General features: G+C 46.1%; 1 protein-coding gene across 1 annotated transcript in view; it reads right to left on the minus strand.

Annotated features, from left to right (window-relative positions):
- ELOVL5 (ELOVL fatty acid elongase 5) overlaps positions 1-18,843 on the minus strand; it is a 70,160-nt gene that overhangs the window by 22,924 nt on the left and 28,393 nt on the right. The window contains exon 2 of the mRNA XM_082848845.1: positions 2,738-2,803. Within this exon, the coding sequence (XP_082704971.1) occupies positions 2,738-2,795 (58 nt within the window). The 5' untranslated portion in view covers positions 2,796-2,803. The remainder of the gene's footprint in view (positions 1-2,737; positions 2,804-18,843) is intronic.

An 18,843-nucleotide genomic window follows, 5' to 3' on the forward strand; every position in this document is an offset into this window, starting at 1 on the left:
ACTCAGAAGACGTGCCACTCAGCCAGCTCAGAGATCCTCTGATTCAACAGGCAGCGTCTGCCACGAGTGCCATGGGCAACAGCAGCGGGGATGATATTTTAAAAAGTAAGGGTGAAGCAGCAATGACCAGGTAAGTGAAGAACAGAAGCTTGAGAGGGAAGACCTATACTGATTCAAGGAAATTACTGGCACAGGAGGGACCTCCCTGGCTCCCCTCCCCTCTCCTAGGCAGGAAGGAGGAGGAAAAGGAAAATGCACTCCAAGTGGCTGCCTGCGGCAACCTGACAGCCCTCCCGTGGCTGGGAACAAACTCCCTGGCAGCCGGATTCCTTGGGTGTTATATGTCCCCTGCAAGACTCAACTCCATCCTCTGGCTGACTCCTAGGAAGCCACCTCTGCAGCACGTCCCCCTCTGCATCCTGCTGCAGTGAGCCCCCAAACCTGTAGCCTGCCCTTCGCTCTACATACCCTCCAAGGCCTCCCCACTGTGGAGCTCAGAGGCACATGCTGGTTTCACTTCCGTATCCTCTAAGCAGCAGCCGCTAAGTGGGGACAGTGTCTCAGCCCCTTCTTTGAGCTCCTGGCTGGACCATCTTGCTACTCTCTCCAGTGCTCTCTCCCTTGACCTTGTAGGACAAGCACAGGTTAAGTGGAGCATACATCCACTTGAGGAACCACTGTCAGTCTCCTTTCTTGCAGACACCCTAAATTCCCGCAGTGTTTCTTCTCTTGGCTTTAGAGGGAGATGCCCTCCACCCTCTCCCCACTAGTGATGCTAGGGTGGTGGCTGCCAGTTTCTGCCGAACTGTGCTTCTCAGAAGCCGTTCAGGGAAGCAGCCCCCCCAGTGAACTTAACAAGATGATTCTTAACCCCTTTTGTTCTCAGCTCTGGGCTGGAAGCGGTCAATTCTGAGAAAACAAGTTCCTCCGCAGCAACTAACATCAGACTGTTACAAATGTTGATGTGTACATAATCACAAACATAACAAATGCGCCCACAAAAACCTCCCATTTCCTTTTACTTAACGCTGTTTTGCACCATGCTTTTTAAATTTTATCATAGATCTTCATTCTTCTATATGACCAAGTATCCAAGTACTTCCTGGGTGGCTGGCCCCAACCCCAGGCGGTAAATCCTTAGGGATCTGGTCAACTGTGGAGACCTAACCCACTCCCTGGGGGCTGGCTCAGACATAAGCATGTGGAGCAACTGTGGCCACTGAACTCTGAGGAGATGACAGTTTGTGAAGAGCTCTGGGGAAGAATTTACTTGTTCTTAAAACTGTGCAAATGATCAGACTTCTCCCTCCTCCTCTGGAGGTGCAGCCTAGAGCTGCAGCAGCCACCTTGCAACCACGAAAGGTGGGAAAACCTATCCTGAGGACAGAGCTGCTGACATACCAAGGATGCAAGGTAGGAAATGACAAGAACGGGGTTCTTGGGTATCATCACGGAGCCCCTGAAGTGACTCAGATCACATCATGTAAGCTAATAATTTTTATTATTGTTTCAGCCATTTAAAATTGGATTTTTGATCCAGCAACACTCAAGGAAGGCATCGTCCCAACACCAGCACAGAGAGATACATCTGGCTTGTTCTTTTCCAGGGGCTGCACACTAATTTGACTTGTCCCCTATGGATGGGCTTCTAGATTATTTCCAGTTTTGACAAGCGATGCTGTTAAGGACCTTCCTTATACATACCTTTGCTGAGTCAAAGGACACGAGCATTTTAATTTCAACAGAAACCACAAGTGCCTTTCAGAGAGGTCACCCCAAGTTAGACTCTTTCTCCACACCCTCACTATTATCACAGATGGTATCAGCCTTAATTCATCTCTGCCTTACTAACAGATGAAGTTCCTTTTATTGTTTTCTTTTGTATTTTAAAAACCACAGTGAAACAGAATCTTTTCATCTGTTTAAAAGCCTCTTGTAGTTTTCCTAAGAATCTTCCTGGGAACTCCCAAAGTTCCTTCTTTACAACTAAGACATTATAGATGACATTAGAAGAAGGTGTAATATGGAGCTGACCTACTTCCTAAAAGGTAATGAAAGATGAAGAGCAAAAGAGCTCAGGTGTATATATCTAGCCATTGACGTGACACAACACCAAAGGACATTAAAAAGCCCTTAGGGGCTTCCCTGGTGGCGCAGTGGTTGAGAGTCCGCCTGCCGATGCAGGGGACGCGGGTTCGTGCCCCGGTCTGGGAAGATCCCACGTGCCGCAGAGCGGCTGGGCCCGTAAGCCATGGCTGCTGAGCCTGCGCATCCGGAGCCTGTGCTCCAAAACGGGAGAGGCCACAACAGTGAGAGGCCCGCGTACCGCAAAAAAAAAAACAAAAAAAAACCGCTTAGAATTGTAAAAGGGGAAGAGTTCTAAACTCCTATTGCAGCAGTGCATTTGGGAAGTCCGTTTCAGCTGAAGACTCACAAGAACTGAGGAAGCCATGTCACCAGTAGTGGTGAAATCTGTGGCATTCTCAGGCTGCAAGCTCGACGGCAAAGCTGAGCTCCAGCCAAAGTCAGCAGAGGGTCACAGCACCTGTGTCTCTGCCCCAGCAGCCAGGGGACCTCAGAGGACTCCAAGCCCCTGGTATCCAGGACAAAGCGTTAGTCTAATCACTGGAAAATGCTCATGTTTTCTAGAATGTCTTCGTGCAATATTTACACGTGCCTGTAACAAGGAGCGGGGGGGGGGGGGGGGGGGGCGGAGCAAAACCCAAAACCACCTTACCTCGGGGGCCGAGCAATGCCTGGAAATAGGTACTAAGTGATGCATCGAAGTGTTCCATTTTAAAACCTATTAAGAAAAGAGACCTTGATTAAATCTCTACTCAAAATGCTTTTTGTATTTTTTCATAAAACAACAAGAACAAATTCTTTTCAGGGAACATGCTCTGGACAAGGTTACGTTCCTCATGTTCAAACAATTTCTTTTTAAACTCACAAAAGTAACTTATGGGCTAAGTTCTAATTTGAAAATCAAAAGAAAAGACACAATCCCGTGAATTCACTTTATAAATGAAGCACCAGTTTTCTGTGCTGCTTTTCTCAACTCTGTAAAAACTCTCTCTGTGAAGCTGAAATCTCAGTGGGGAGAAGGATGGAACTGGATAGAAAGGAGGAAGACAGGGAAGAGCCCTTCGGGGCAAATAGGACCGCCACAGGGAGAAGACAGTTCCTCTGCTGGGTACTTTTATTCATTACTGTCTTAACGTACTCACGTCCATAGTAAAAAAAATTCAAACATTTAAAATGAAAAGAGGAGGTGAGAAAAATCTCATCACTTTGCTCCAACACCATCCCTCCACCCCACTGTTAGAAGAAGCCTACTGGTACCATTTCTTGGGTATACTTCCAGAGATTTCTCTCTTTTGAGCACAAAAGAAGTCATGCCAAATGGGAGTTTTTACAATTGTTGGTCACAACCCATTAATAGATGATCAAGTCAACTTCGCATTAGAAATAATAAACTGATCATAATAATCACAGTGCTTTGCCCTTAGTGAGAATGAATACTGTCACGAATCTTCAGTGTTACTGTACCATACTTATGAGTATGATGTACTCAGCTGCGATGTGAAATATATTCTTACCGTGGTAACTGCAAAAAAAAAAAGGCTTGGAAAAATATTGCTGATTGTTTTCACTGACTACATCTTGGAGATGATCTCCTATCAATGGTTACAGACCTACCTCCATCTTTAAGACTTTAAAACTCCCTATTTCCCCCCCATTTAAGATTTACATTTACAGGGCAGCTAAGCATCTTTTCATCTGTGTATTGACTAGATTTTCTATATTAAAGTTCGGAGGCATACGTTTAACTGTCTTAGTCATTACTCTCATAGAAATAACCACAAATACTTTTGCTTCCAAGGGCAAAGGCAAAATTGGTTTCATCAACTAGGCAGTTAATCATTTGCCATCGATGACACCTTGAAAGCAGCAGCGACCAGGGTTCCGTTCCAGCATCTGTCCTGCCCTGGGGGGAGACTTGCAGGGCGCGGACTCCCTCAGCCAGGAAGCCACCAGCTCCCACACACCAAGTGCCAGCAATTAGATACGCCACCTTTGTCATTCAACAGTTATACAACTAGGTAGAAAAGCGTGACAGGCTGGCAGGTGATTAAGAGGCTCCATGTTGGGCTCCTTATCAGACAATTTGGGTTTGAAACCCATTTTTTCCACCTAATAGTAATATGGCCTTGGACAACTTATTTAGCCTCCTACCTGCAACATGTGGGAAATAATAATTGCCCCTCAGGCTGTTAAGAAGAGCAAATGATCTAATACACCAATACGTCTAAGGTCCTTAGAGCAGTGCCTGGCGTGCAGAAAGCCCTCCCATAAAGGTTTCCTGCTGTGTGTCTGCCGCAGGGTCCACTCCACAGTGGATACCGCCAGCGTCCGTGTGCCCTGCCCGCTAAACTCCCACCAGTGAGCCCACAATGTTCAATGCAAGTCCTAACACCCGCAGGGGGCAGCAATGGAAGGTGGGACAGTTGACAACATCTCAGGAGAGAGGCACCTGTCAGCGTGAAGCATTATCTGAGCATGAAAGATGAGGCTGAAATGAACGTACTAAACCTACTGTGTACAAAGGATTGCTGAATAGGGAAAAACACAAAGAGTTCGCCTGGAGGCCTAGAACAGACTAGATTTTTACGATGGGGGAGAAGGCACGTGCTGAACACCAAAACCAACCGAGTTTGCCAACAAGCAGATGTTGGAAATGATGCACATACGCATTAACAACAAGCTGTAAAAGTCCTAGCAAGTAACAGCATTCTGGGATCCAACGTCGGGAACATACCTGACGGAAACAGTAAGAACACCCTTCTCATTTTTATCTAAGAGCCCTTTCACGGGAGCCTGCAACCAGTTTTGGTTTCTATGTAGGGAGGATGTAGAAAAGCTGGAAACAGAAGTAAAGGAATGCTCAAAAATGACAGGAAACAGACCTGTGGGGTGGAGGTGGGGGGAGAACATTCGTGGACTTAGGGAAAGAATGAGGCCCAGGAATGGGTATAAATGACCCATCGTTACAAAGATGACAACGCTGACATCATGGCAACAGAAAAGCAGCCTGGCTAAACACAAGGTAAAATTTCAGTCCAATCGCACTGAACCCAGCAGCAGGCCCCCAGACGAGACTATGGGATCTAGTATGTGGTGATACTGAAGACTTCTGTTACAGGCCATCTGTCCTGAACGATCTGAATCTGAACCCGTCCTGAGCCCTGCAGGAGGTGGCAGCACAGGGGCTCATTCTAAGACGGAACATCTCCACACGCTTCTGTCAGGAAGGGCCCAGCTGTTCTTAGACCACATTTCTTCTCAGCTTGAGAATTCTCTCAGGCTTGCAGAACTTTCCACCATCCAACTTAGGAACACGTGAAAAAGCTAGCCGAACAATCACAACAGTAGTAATTTTCAGAGACAGTTGCTCATAATTCCTGAAACGTCTATGTTGACAAGGGGGAACATGAGGCCCTAACCAGCAGAGTCCCTGGCCGGGGAATCGGAGGCCTGGTTGTGGGCTGGACGTGGCCACATTCATGGCTTTCCCCATCCTCTCCCCGGGCCACACCCACGACTGGACACGTCCCGTGACCTGCTCAGAAGGGGCTATTTTTACACTGGTCACCAGGAGGCTTCTCCAGCAAAGGTTTGCTTTCATCATCTCAGCACAGTTCTGAGTTCCTGTCCAGCCGGCCACACGTCCAGATCCCTTAATACCATGGATTCATTTCTCATTCATACCACACGCTTACCAAGCACCTGCCCCGTGCCAGGAGCAGAGGCAGGACGGCCCTGACGGGTGCAGCAGGGAACAAAATTCCAGGCTGGGCAGGAACACACACGTAAAATATGGTACGTTAAGTGACTGTCAGCAAGAAAAAATAAAGCAGGGTAAAGGGGATGGGATCACGGAGTGAAAAGTTACTTTGGAAAATGCAGTCGCCACTCGGAGAAGGTGACCACAGAGCGGAGAGAAAGGGCACTCCAGTTTGAGGGCCAGCTGGGGGCAGTGGCCTGGGGCCATCTCCCCTCTGTCCTCCCCTCCCCGCCCACTGGGGTTCACAGAAATCAACCCCACGGCGCAGGGAGCTCGTGGTCACCGGCTGGCAGGGGAGGCGGCTCCTTAGCTGCACTCACACCGGTCCCCACGTCCCCTTAGCAGCTCCCCGTCCCCTTCGCAGCTCCCTGGCTGGCCTGCCTGGCAGGAACAGGACAAAAGGTCCCAGCAAGTGAACTCCTCCCGCCAGGTCGGCCCGTCCTGCTGGGCGAACTGCGCACTTGCTGAGCAGCCTGTGGGCTGAGCTGTACTCTTTTGTACTTTTCTAAAGGAACGGGAGAGGCACGGGGCCCTGCAAAGCCCTTGACACTCTGCCTGGCGATCTGGGATCACGGGAATGGCATGACCCACTTTGCACAAGGTGTCCAACTGCACGGCCAGGTCTGTGGCCTGCCTGACTGTGGCAGATCCCCATCTTCCAAGCTGCACGTGGGCTGGGAACGTCACTTCTTAACAACCAGGCAACCTACTGGCAGCTTGGGCGAGCTGGGCCACTCAGGCACACAGCTGCTCTGGACAATTGTACTAGCAGGGACCAAGCCCATGTGCTGGGCCCATGCAAGAGGAGCTCTGGTCCTGAGTGCAGCCAAAGAATAAGCCATTCTTTGATGTGACTAGTTCCCCACACTCAGACAGGGAAAAGGGAGAGTCAGCACCTCCCAGGGGCCAGATCACGCTGACACCTAGCCAAGCACTGCCTCCCCACCCTCTTTAACCAGGAGTCTCTGGCACTCGCTCAACCTACGGGGCCTCCCAGAATGACAGGTCACGACAGGGAGTAATCAGATACATTAAGGAAAATTCCAACCACAACAGCATCCAAAAGCTCTTCACGAGTTCAAGGGCCACACACAGAAAATGACAACAATGAAAACAGGATAAGGGTAGAGAACACGGGCAGGTAAATTAGAATAGATTTTAAAGAACTCCTCTGTACGCATATTTCCCAAAAGACACTCTTAGTTGAAAGCCACTTCCCACTATCAAATTCTGGAGTGTTTCTGGTAACCATGCAGCTGTATTACAATTGCGCCTCATTGTAAGTATCTCACTAAAAGAAATGATTAACTAGGGCCAGTAATTACCCTGTATTAAAAGAGGATGAGAGAGCATTCAGTACACCTTCATCTAAATCAAGGATTAGTTCTGTGACGCGGCAAGTTCCTGGCACGTGTACTATGTATTTTAGGGTTGAGGTGAGCCTCAGGCCTAAATTCAAGAGAAACGTTCAAACTACCACAGCTCAGAATACACAAACCTGGAAATACTGATGAAAACAGGGCACGAAAGGGCAAAACCCGAATCCCCCAGAGAGCCGGGCTCCTGTGGAAGACGCATCTGTCCGTGAGCTGGCTCTCCCCAGGAGCAGGCCCAGGTGAGTCACCTGCGTGAGGCCCAACGAGCATTCGTTTTCACTGTGATCTAGTATCACACAGAATTTGCTGGAGGCTCGAAACAAGACACAACAAGCTCTGTGGCAAACCAGTGCCCCCCCTCTCCACGTGGCCCCCAAGAGAGACAACAAACTGTGAGCAAACGGGGTGGTGGGGTGACCACAGGGAAGGTCGCTGGGGTTAAGGAGAGCTGCTCCCACCGCGATTCTCAAGATGAAGTTATTGGTCTTGGTAAGAACGCAAATGCTGAGCCTCTTGGCCATTTATACCTGGAGCAGAAGAAAGTGAGAAAGCTACTGAGCACGTGAAAAGTACTGAGATCTTAAGGCAAATTTGTTTTAAAGGATAGTAAGATTTAAAAAAATTATAAAGGAAGTTAATTACCTAAAGGAAGTTAATTACCTAAATCCACAACCAGGCTGTTTGCTGACTCTCAAGCTTAGCAGTGACGATTGATTTTCAGGGTCAAGCCCTGGTTTTTCTTGCTGCCAAGGCAATGGTGGCAGGGAGAAGTCGGCTTGCTCTGAAAGCCCCCTTTCCTGTGAAATCAGTCAAGTCACATTGCTTTTGGTTTAAAGATGTGTTTACTGCAGACATTTACCTACTGTTAGCTTCCTCATCATGTCCTGTTTTATTTATTTATTCACTTAGAATTGTCACAGTTCATCTAAAAATGAGTTAGCTAAACTGAGCTTCCAGCTCCAAGGGGTCAGGAGGAAATCTCCCTCCACTTTCTATTCTCCAACCCATTCATCCCCTTAACAGTCAACTCCTGTTAAGCAGGCATGGGAACATTCCAAGTTGCTGCCAAAAACACAAAACATTAAATGGTGCTTTAATTTGGTAGTCACAACACTGTTTCTTGAATTTAAAAAGGTTTTTCTTGGTTGGAGAAAATCAGCTTGGGAATAAGAGGAGGAAAATGACCACATCTGCTCAGAAATGTTAAAATATACAACTGTCATAGAGACCCTAAGGAGAAAAACATCTAAGCACTAACAAGCTTCCAGATACAAAAGCAAGTTGACAAGAGAATCCCTTTAGAGTGCTGGCACTTAAAAAGAAGATAACTCCGGGGCTTCCCTGGTGGCGCAGTGGTTGAGAGTCCGCCTGCCGATGCAGGGGACACGGGTTCGTGCCCCGGTCCGGGAAGATCCCACATGCCGTGGAGCGGCTGGGCCCGTGAGCCATGGCCGCTGGGCCTGTGCGTCCGGAGCCTGTCCTCCGCAACGGGAGAGGCCACAGCAGTGAGGGGCCCACGTACCGCAAAAAAAAAAAGATAACTCCGGATTAAATCTTGGCTCAGGAGAAATTATCTGCCACATCAACAGATAATTGATGTGGTCCCCTCATTCCGACAATCCAGGAATCTGTGCTTACTCTCATTCCCCCATAAGCTTCTCATACTTTCTTACCCTCATTCTAAGGGCACATCCAACTCGCGTTAATACTCTGATGGAGTCATTCTCTCCTACTGTACAGCAAGCACGTGAGAAAGGACACAGCTCTGGCTGGGCTTCAGGCCAGTCACTGCAAAGCTGGGGCACCGCCAGGCACCACCAAGTCCTGCTATAGGTCAGCGCCACGGTTAAAGGCTGAGCCCCTCGTTCTGGTGTAATGGACAACTGGGGCGTGGGGGGGGGGGGGCAGGGACTGTAAATGCTGCCACACTCAAGTTTTCCCTTATCCAAAAGTTAGATGAGACAGGTTGAAAGGGAAGCCCACGTCACCTCCACCTCCTTGGTTGCCACCAGTTAACTGAAAAGCACTATTCTAACCATTGCCGAAGCAGGACATTCTATTCTTCTAAAGCGGTGGAGGGTCATACCCACTCTGTTCTTAAATGAATCATCTGTGGTCCTTCCTCCCTGTTCATTCTGTCTTCAACCTTTTCTCCAAGTCCCAGGTTAGGTGTCAAGTGACTCCCCCTTGGCCTCTAGTAGCTTCTAGGGGAATTCTTATTCAGAGCTAAGGAACAGAACATATCATCAAAGTTCTTCCCCAGTAAAGACCCCACACACCAACCCACTTACCCCACAAGCATCTGGAGAGGGGTTCACTGTAGAAAATTACTCTCGGACGACTCAATTCTCATTTGAAATCAGAAGAATAAAACCAGTGACACTTGGCTTCGGTTGAAGCACACTGTCATTTGGAAGAAGACGAAGCGAATATAGACACAGAAAGCCCCTTGCCGGTGGATGAAGGCCAGACTGCTGTGGACGGATGGAGAGCTCTGCTCCCACAAAGAGCTTTGCTGACAGTAACTCATCGATCCACACGAGGCGGTGAGACGAGGTGAAAGATCCGAGTGCCGGGATCAGGTCTTCCCATGACTGGCTTTATTTCTGTGCTCCTGGTGATGCTGAGAGTGGCTGCCCTTCATGCTACCAGTCGTCGGAAAGGCAGCTGAATATTTAACAAGCGCCTGCTATGTGCCTAGCAGTATACAGTACTGCTCGTTAGGAAAACGACTGACAGAGACAGACATCACTCTGCCCTCCTGAAACACAGTGGTTGGCAGTGTGCGAAGACCCTGTGGCGAGCACTGGGCAGGAGCCCGACAGCCAGGGTTCCAGCCCCTGCTCCACCACTTACTAGCTGTGTGACCTTGGGCCAGCTACTTAATTTCCCCACCTGTAAAAGAAGGGCCATTGACAGTGCTTTCTCTATGGGATTAAATGAGTCAATAATATATGTAAAATATTTACAATCATGCGTGCACACAATAGAAGCAAACATATCTGTGTTATCATCATCATTACAAAGACCTCTGGCACTGACCAATTTCACATTCAATGTTCATGAGAGTTTTTGCTAAGCCATAGACTGGGGTCCCCTGCAAAGTCCATGGGCAAGGAAACCTGCCCACATCCACACCTCACAGCTCTGGCATTCTCTACTTTGGATGGGATGACATAATATGTGAAAATCCAGGAGACTTTTAAGTCTCTAGATAAATTCTCTGGAATGTTAAGGGGACACTGGTCACTGACTTCTGAGTGGAAGAGAAGATCAGTGTTCATACCATCAGCACAGAGCAGAAGTCAGTCTGCACCTGACATGCCTTTTGTACTCCTAGCAACTAGCACATGGTAGATGCCCAGTGAGTTCATTCATTTACTACAGCTGCAGAGGGGGCTGAGATGCCAAAGGTCACAGACTTTGGGTGGAGCCGAAGTTTGAAGCCAAGTCTCCCACCCCACAACCTACCTCTCCTAAAATACCCGGTATGGCCTTTCAAGGGGCATGTTCATAAGATCACTGTAAAGAGGATGGTGACAATATGTATGAGTGGTTTTGAGTTCACACAGCTTTATCCATGAGAATAAATGCAGAATTAATTTTAAATAACACTATCAAGTTAAAAAACAAAAACAAAACCAGTTGTATTCACAGTGGGATATTACTCAGCCATAAAAAAAGAATGAAATATTGCCATTTGCAGCAACATGGACGGATCCAGAGATTACCATACTAAGTGAAGTAAGCCCAACAGAGAAAGACAAATATCAGATATCACTTATAGGTGGAATCTAAAACATAACAGCAATTAATTTATATACAAAACAGAAACAGACTCACGCAGAAAACAAACTTATGGTCACCAGAGGGGAAAGGGGGGCGGAGGAGGGATAAATTAGTACTACGGGGTTAACGGATTAATGGATACAAATTACTATATGTAAAATAGATATGCAACAAGGATTTACTATACAGCACAGGAAACAATACTCAGTATCTTATAATAACCTGTAATGGCAAATAATCTGAAAATATATAACTGAATCACTTTGCTGTACACCTGAAACTAATACAATATTGTAAATCAACTATACTTCAATTAAAATTTTAAAAGATCAGTTGTAGGGACTTCCCTGGTGGCACAGTGGTTAAGAATCCACCTCCCAATGCAGGGGACATGGGTTCGATCCCTGGCCCGGGAAGATCCCACATGCCGCAGAGCAACTGAGCCTGCGTGCCCTATAGCCCACGCACTGCAACTACTGAAGCATGCTTACTTGAGGGCCTGAGTGCCACAACTACTGAGCCCGTGTGCTGCACCTAGTGAAGCCCACGTGCCTAGAGCCTGCGCTCTGCAACAAGGGAAGCCACCGCGATGAGAAGCCCGCGCACCACAATGAAGAGTAGCCCCCACTTGCTGCAACTAGAGAAAGCCCTGCGCAGCAACGAAGACCCAATGCAGCCAAAAACAAACAAAATGAAAAAACACAAAAACCAAAAACAATCAGTTGTATTCACTCATGATGCTTGGTAAGAGAGACCTTACGAATCTCCATATTAAGACCTATTTGGGAAGTCAGTGGGAAAAGGGTGGCAATCCTCCTTGGCCTCATTTTCATACGCCCATCATCACTTCCACCATCTCCATCAGTGATAAAATTATAGGCTTCTGTTTAAAGTGCTGTGATTGTCAGTTATACTGTAATTATCTGCTCGTTTGTTCATAAGCCCCATTAAGCTCCAAGCCTTCAAGGGCAGCACCTCTGATGTTCCCATCTGTGCCTTCAGAGCCTGGATCTGTGCCCGACAGACTGCCGATTACTGGCTGAGACTATGAATGAATGAATGAAGGCCTTCACGTCTTTCAGTTTCACATCAATGGGTCTTCCAATCTGTCCGCATCTCACATTCACCTAGAAGCTTTAAAAAACAGATTTCTGGGACCCACTCCTAGAAACTGATTCAGTAGTCAAGAGGCTGAGAAATTTGTTTTTTTGTTTTGAAAAGTTCCTCAGGTAATTTTGATGGGCAGCCAGGCTTCTTTGGGAACTACTGCTGTGTACATAAGCTGGGCTTTGGGACTAATGAAATCTGTTGCAGACAGTATCCATGTATTGTATTACAATGACAAGAGTCTAGACTAGGACAGGGGTCAAGGACAAAATGTTTTTCATTCCTACAAATTAGGTTACAATTCCCCGTTTGCTCTAACTCCACCAGCCGGGGTGGGGGACGGCGGGGGGGGGGGGGGCGGCGGGAATCATCTCTTAAGCTGAAATAAACCTCATTAAGTCAGAGATCAGTTCTCCTACCTTTTAAACACAGTGTTACATAGCACATATAACATAGAGCCAGCAGGCATTAAGTAGTGTAAGCCCTTCCTCCACTCTGGAATGTTGTTGTAAGGAATACAACATAATATAAGGAGGGACCCCTTACCCTCTGTCAGCGCTTCCCAGGCTGACAGGTGTCAATGGAGGCCAGGCCTGTAAAGCGCAGCGAGGGAGGGTCTATCCTGCTCTGTGTCACCCCCAGCAGCTGTTCTCGGGACACAGGAGGGATTTAGTAACCGCAGGCTTGGTCATACCAAGATGGGGACGTGTAAGGTACCACCAAGTGGCTGCCAACGCCAGAACTCACAGCACATACCTGCCCACAGCCAACTGGACGTGCTGCTTGGAAGGAGGCAAGGTGGACGACAGGAAGCATCCGGGCACTGGCCAAGAGGTGGGCTCTGGCTCAGGCCCCGTTATTATCAGTCCTACACTGAGCCACTTCCTATCAGCTTCAGTCCCTGGATTAGAGGACAGAGGTGTCTTCATGTGAACTTGGTATCTGTGGAAGGCAGCCTCTAAAGTGGTCCCCAGGGATCCTCTCCTGCACTGGACCAGGGCTGTGTGTAGGGCCAGTAGAACACAGCAGAAGGGATGGTGTGTCGCTTCTGGGATGAGGTTATAAAAGCCACTGTGACTTCTTCCATCATGGTCAGTATGCTTCTCACATGACTAACTTCGGGGGATGCCAGCTGCCCTGTCGTGAGCCATCCTATGGGGGGGCCAAGGCAGAAAGAAACCAAGGCCTCTGCCAACACCCGAGCGAGTGAGGAAGCGGACTGCAGGCCCACCGGCACCTCAGCACAGACCCTGAGGCAGGACCACCCAGCTAAGCCTCTCTGGGTCTCCTGATCCTCAGGGACTGTGTGGATAATACATGTTTGCTGTTTAAAGCTGCTGAATTTTGCAGTAATCTGTTACTTAGCAATAGACTAAATTAACAGGTTGCGGGCGGTTAGAGGGGGCTCTTCAAAGCCAACTCCCCTTTCCCTTGCTGGCTTCCTGCTGCTTACTACACTCAACCAAGGCACCAATTAGAAGCACGGCCCTAAAAAATAAAAAATAAACACACACACACACCCTTGATTTAATTGGAACGGGGAAGGAAATGCAAAGGCTTGTAATCGAAAATATAGCATTTGGTTATAAAAAGAATATAACTTTCATCTATAGTCTGAAGCTTAAGACAAGGGAGCTAACATTTATTGAGCGTCTATTACATACCAGATTTTCAAAGACTCAGTAAGGAATTATCCCGATTTTCCGGATGAGGAAACTAAAGTTCAGAGACTTTAAGTAACCTGGCCGAACAACAAGCAGGTCCATTTCGTTATCTGCAGGTTTATATGACTTAGGGTGGCCAAGTGTCCTGATTTATTGGAACTTGGTTTCCTGGGATTCAATATCAGGGGAAAAAAAAAAGTCAGGCAAGTCCCAGGCACACTGGGAAGAGTTAGTTACCCTACTATGTACAAATCTTGTGCTCTCTGCTAACTACTACACAGCATTTTTTTTTAAGTACATTTTAAAGCTATCATTTTGGCAGCTTGTGATCTGCAATGACTTTTTTTTTTTTTTGCTGTACACGGGCCTCTCACTGTCGTGGCCTCTCCCGTTGCGGAGCACAGGCTCCGGACGCGCAGTTTCAGCGGCCATGGCTCACGGGCCCAGCCGCTCCATGGCATGTGGGATCCTCCCGGACCGGGGCACGAACCCGCATCCCCTGCATCGGCAGGCGGACTCTCAACCACTGCGCCACCAGGGAAGCCCTGCAATGACGTTTGAAATGTCACCTATGAAAATGGAAACCACAAGTCTTTCTAGCCTTTACCCACAGTATCCAAGAAAGGGTGTTTTTTTTCCCCCCGAGAATGAGTAAAACAATTGCTGTTATGATAAAAGCTAGCAAGGAAATTTTTCAGCCTCAGTTTCTGCAACTGGGTCCCCAAAGGATGAGTAGGTAAACCCCCACCCCGCCCAGCTTCCTGGGCCCTCGCTGAACTGCATCCAAGTCAGGGGCTCTGGCATGAGGCACAGGCAGGGCTACAATCTCCTCTTCCTCTACAGAAGCCCAGAGACAGCCCACTGACACCACTGGGAAACTCCATATTAGCAGTGCCCGAGGGCTTTCCGTAGCTGGTAGGTCAGGTGGCCACCTCTCAGCAAGGTAGTGTTACCCCAACAGCTCTGGCCCTTTCTCTCTTTTAGAAAGGTCCATACGACACCCACTAGGAATGCTATCATCATAAAGAAAGACACAGTTGTTGGTGAGGATATGGAGAAATTGGAACACTCATACATCATTTGGGATTGTCAAATGGTACATCTGCTGTGGAAAATCGTTTGGTAGGTCCTAAAAAAGTGAAACGCAGAGCTATCATATGACCCAGCAATTCTACTCCTAGGTATATGCCCAGAAGAAATAAAAGCCTGTACCCAAGTATTCACAGCAGCATTATTTATATTAGCCAAAAAAAGGGGGGGAGGGGTAAAAACCCAAATGTCCACCAACTGATGAATAAATAAAAGGTAGTACATCCACACGATGGAATGTTTTTCAGCCATAAAAAGGTATGAAGAACTGATACACGTTACAACATAGATGAACCTTGGAAACATCATGCTACGTTAAAGAAGTCAGACACAAAAGGTCACACATTACACGATTCTATTTTATAGGAAATGTCCAGAATAGGCAAATGCATACAGACACAAAGTACATTAGTGGTTTCCAGGGGCTGGGGGAGGGCAGGATGGGAAGTAACTGCTGAGGTGTATGGGGTTTTTGAGGTAATGAAAATGCTCTGGAATCAGATGCACTTAAATTAAAAATAAACATTAAAAAATGAGAGATACTTAAAAAAAAGCTTTTAAATTCTGCACACTCAAGCTCACTTGTAGAAATCCTTATACTAAGGAAATAAAAGCAGATGTGTATTAAGATTTAATTATAAGATTGTCATCAGTGATATAAGCAGCAGAAAAATACCCATCTGAAAGTAACTTGCTAAACAAATTATGGGACAGGCATACAAACAGTATGCCATCATTAAAATAAAGTTACTGGGCATTTATTCCAGAGAAAAGACTGACATGCACACAAAAACCTATACGTGAATATTCACAGCACCTTTATCTATTATAGCCCCAAACTGGAAACAACCAAGATACCCTTCAACAGGTGAATTATTAAACAAATAGTGGTACATCCACACCATGGAACACTTCTCTGCAACAAAAGGAACACACTTCTGAAACATGTAACAACCTGGATGAATCTCTAGAGACTTAGTGGAAAAAAGCCAATCCCTTTATATAACACTTTTGAAATGACAAAATTATAGAGATGGAGAAGAGATGAGCAGTTACCAGGGGTTAGAGATGTAGTGAAGGCAGGAGGGAAGCAAATGTGGCTATAAAAGGGCAACATGTGCTGATGGAAACGTCCTGTATCTTTTCTGTAACAATGTCAGCAACCTCATTGTGGTACCAAACTACAGCTCTGCACCATGTTACCAGGGAGGGGGAACTGGGTAAAGGGTACTTGGGATCTGGGATCTCTGTGTTATTTCTTAGTTATGAACCTGAAATGACCTCAAAATAACAAGTTACATTAAAAAAAAAATCCACAAAAGTGGAAAACAAACCAATAAACAAGACTAAGCATTTGACTTTTTAAAAAATTCAATCTCCTCACGCCCCCCTTGCACCTTCCACTAACACACAGTTGTGACTTTTTGGCATCTGTTAATGAATTCTGCTGGAAAGGAATAGTGTGAACTATAACCTCATTCATGAAAGCTTAACCCTTCACCTAAATGCTAGAGTTTTCACTACTTTAATTTTCAGAACTGTCTGATTTAGCCTCCCAGTAAACGCTTATTTACCCAGACTACTCAGGCGACAGGAATACTGTTTGACCAGCCTAATGTTCTGATTGACTTCAAGGGACCATACCTCTCACATAGGCCAGTTTTCAGAGAGTAAGAAAATCATTAAACGTATCAAATAAAATCTTCCCGAATAAAATCAAAGCTTTGATGATTCAGGGGCATTCTGTGATCTTGAAGTGTTCCAGAGTCTGAACCAATCCCATTTTACAGAACCACGGATGGAGCAGGCATAGATAACTGGGATAAAACTGTAAATCTATTCCGCCTCTCTGGTTTAAATAAGAAGTTCCTGCCATCCGTTATCTCCGTGCCGCTTTCTATTCTACACAGAACATAGAAAACTTTAGGCATCATCAATAGTTTTGAGTTGTCAGATTCTAGATGTTTTTTTGATAAATGAAAAATATGAAGAAAAGCTTACTTCATTATGAAAAATAAAAACTGTTTTCTTCTACCCTTTGGGTCACTTTCTTGTCAATCCAATGAAAAACAGAAAGTGGCGAAGAAGCACTTTTATGAAGTGGAGGAGTCCTACCGTTCTGTGATTCCGGTTTCCTGGGTGTGTGCAGTGTGGGCACAAGTTGTGCCCTGCAGGGGGCCTTGCTGCCCTCAGGACGGGAAGGAGCCTTCCACGCCCACAGCTGCCCAGAGCACAGACACTGTCTAGCAAGGGCTGCGGGGACTTCTGTAACCCTCTCTCAAAATTCTCCAGTAAGATTAGATCCCTTCCTAGCAAAGCTTTTCTCCTTTTCACCTAGTGCTACTTTCAACAACTGTGCCACTGTGTTTAAAACCCCCTTGACAACCATTAAAGGTGAAATAACTGAGAATTAGGCCCTAAAGTGATTACATTTTAGTGGAACTCCAAGTAGTTTAGCAAGTCACATTAATGTAAATGAATATTCTGACTGGCTGATAACAAGAGTTTCCCTTCATTTCAATTCTCCCCAAGTACCAATATCCAACTCAAAGCTGTCATAAAAGCCATTTTGCCATAACAAAACGAAGAAAGGCAAGCCAGTGATCAAATTAGCATGAAAATTAGGTGCCCACCTACAGCTGGAACACCAAGGGAGAGACACTAACAGATCTGAAAATGAAAATTAAGGACACAGTTAGGAGGAGCAAAAATATTTACGTATAGACCTTGTAAGGCACTGCAAAGTAAAGGAGCTCTTACCGTGGAGGATTCCTGGACTGAATGTCAATATTATGACACAGTATGAGTGTGTTTCGTGTTTGGTAATTGCAATCGTTGCTTTTGTTGCGGACATCCATTTACAATGCTTGGTGTCAGTCTATTTATCTCTTGTAAAAATAAAATACAGTGTGTGTGTGTGTGTGTGTGTGTGAAAAAAAAGAAAAAGAACTTGTAAGGTATCTTTCCTGAAGAAGTCAATCAGGTGAAAATTTTAGGAAAAGAATTGAGGCATATAAACCAGCATATACTGTTTAACAACATGCCTTCTGTGAGCAGCAAATGTGTTTTAAGGCATCACGGTAGGTGGCAGAGATACGGAATGTGGTCCTTCCCCCTAAACTCAGAAATCTATCACCCAGCTGGAACCCACGTTCTTAGCTCACTTAAAAACACAAATGTTCCGAAACTACGTATAAAATGGATAACCAATGAGAACCTACTGTATAGCACAGGGAACTCTACTTAATGCTCTGTGGTGACCTAAATGGGAAGGAAATCCTAAAAAGAGGGGAGATATGTACACAGATAGCTGATTCACTTTGCTATACAACAGAAACTAACAACACTGTAAAGCAATTATATTCCGATAAAAATAAATAACCCCCCGCAAAGAAACCCCACAAATGTTCCAAGACAAGAACATTTAATTGGGGGGTGACAGATATAAAAGGATACATAATACCCTACTTTGATATGGAAAAGCTATCACATATTCCTAGGCAGAACCAAATAAACACACTTAACTTGAAGAAAACTAACGGGACTACAGAAGCAGGGACATGTTTAAAATGTATTACGGTTTTCCCCAATAATTTTCTTCATATACATGAACAATTTAATATATGCCCTCAGGTTGGAGAAGGAAAGGAAGAGTGTCTTGGTCAGCTTGGGCTGCTGTAACAGAATACTATAGACAGGTGGTTTAAACAACAGACATTTATTTCTCACAGTTCTGGGGGCTGGCAAGACCAAGGTCAAGGTTCATCTAACCCTTCCCAAAGGCCTCACCTCCAAACATCATCACACAGAGAGTTAAGGCTTCAGCATATGAAATGGGGGGTGAGGGCACACAAACGTTCAGTGTATAACGGAAGGGTGGTTTTGAGAGGGAAAGGGAATGACCGTAATTGCTACTTTTAGAAAACCTAGTCTCTAAGGTGAATCATTTTCATTCATTTACTCCCTCAAGTTA

This window comes from Leucopleurus acutus (genome assembly GCF_964270905.1).
Source record: "Leucopleurus acutus genome assembly, chromosome: 10".
Taxonomy (NCBI): domain Eukaryota; kingdom Metazoa; phylum Chordata; class Mammalia; order Artiodactyla; family Delphinidae; genus Leucopleurus; species Leucopleurus acutus.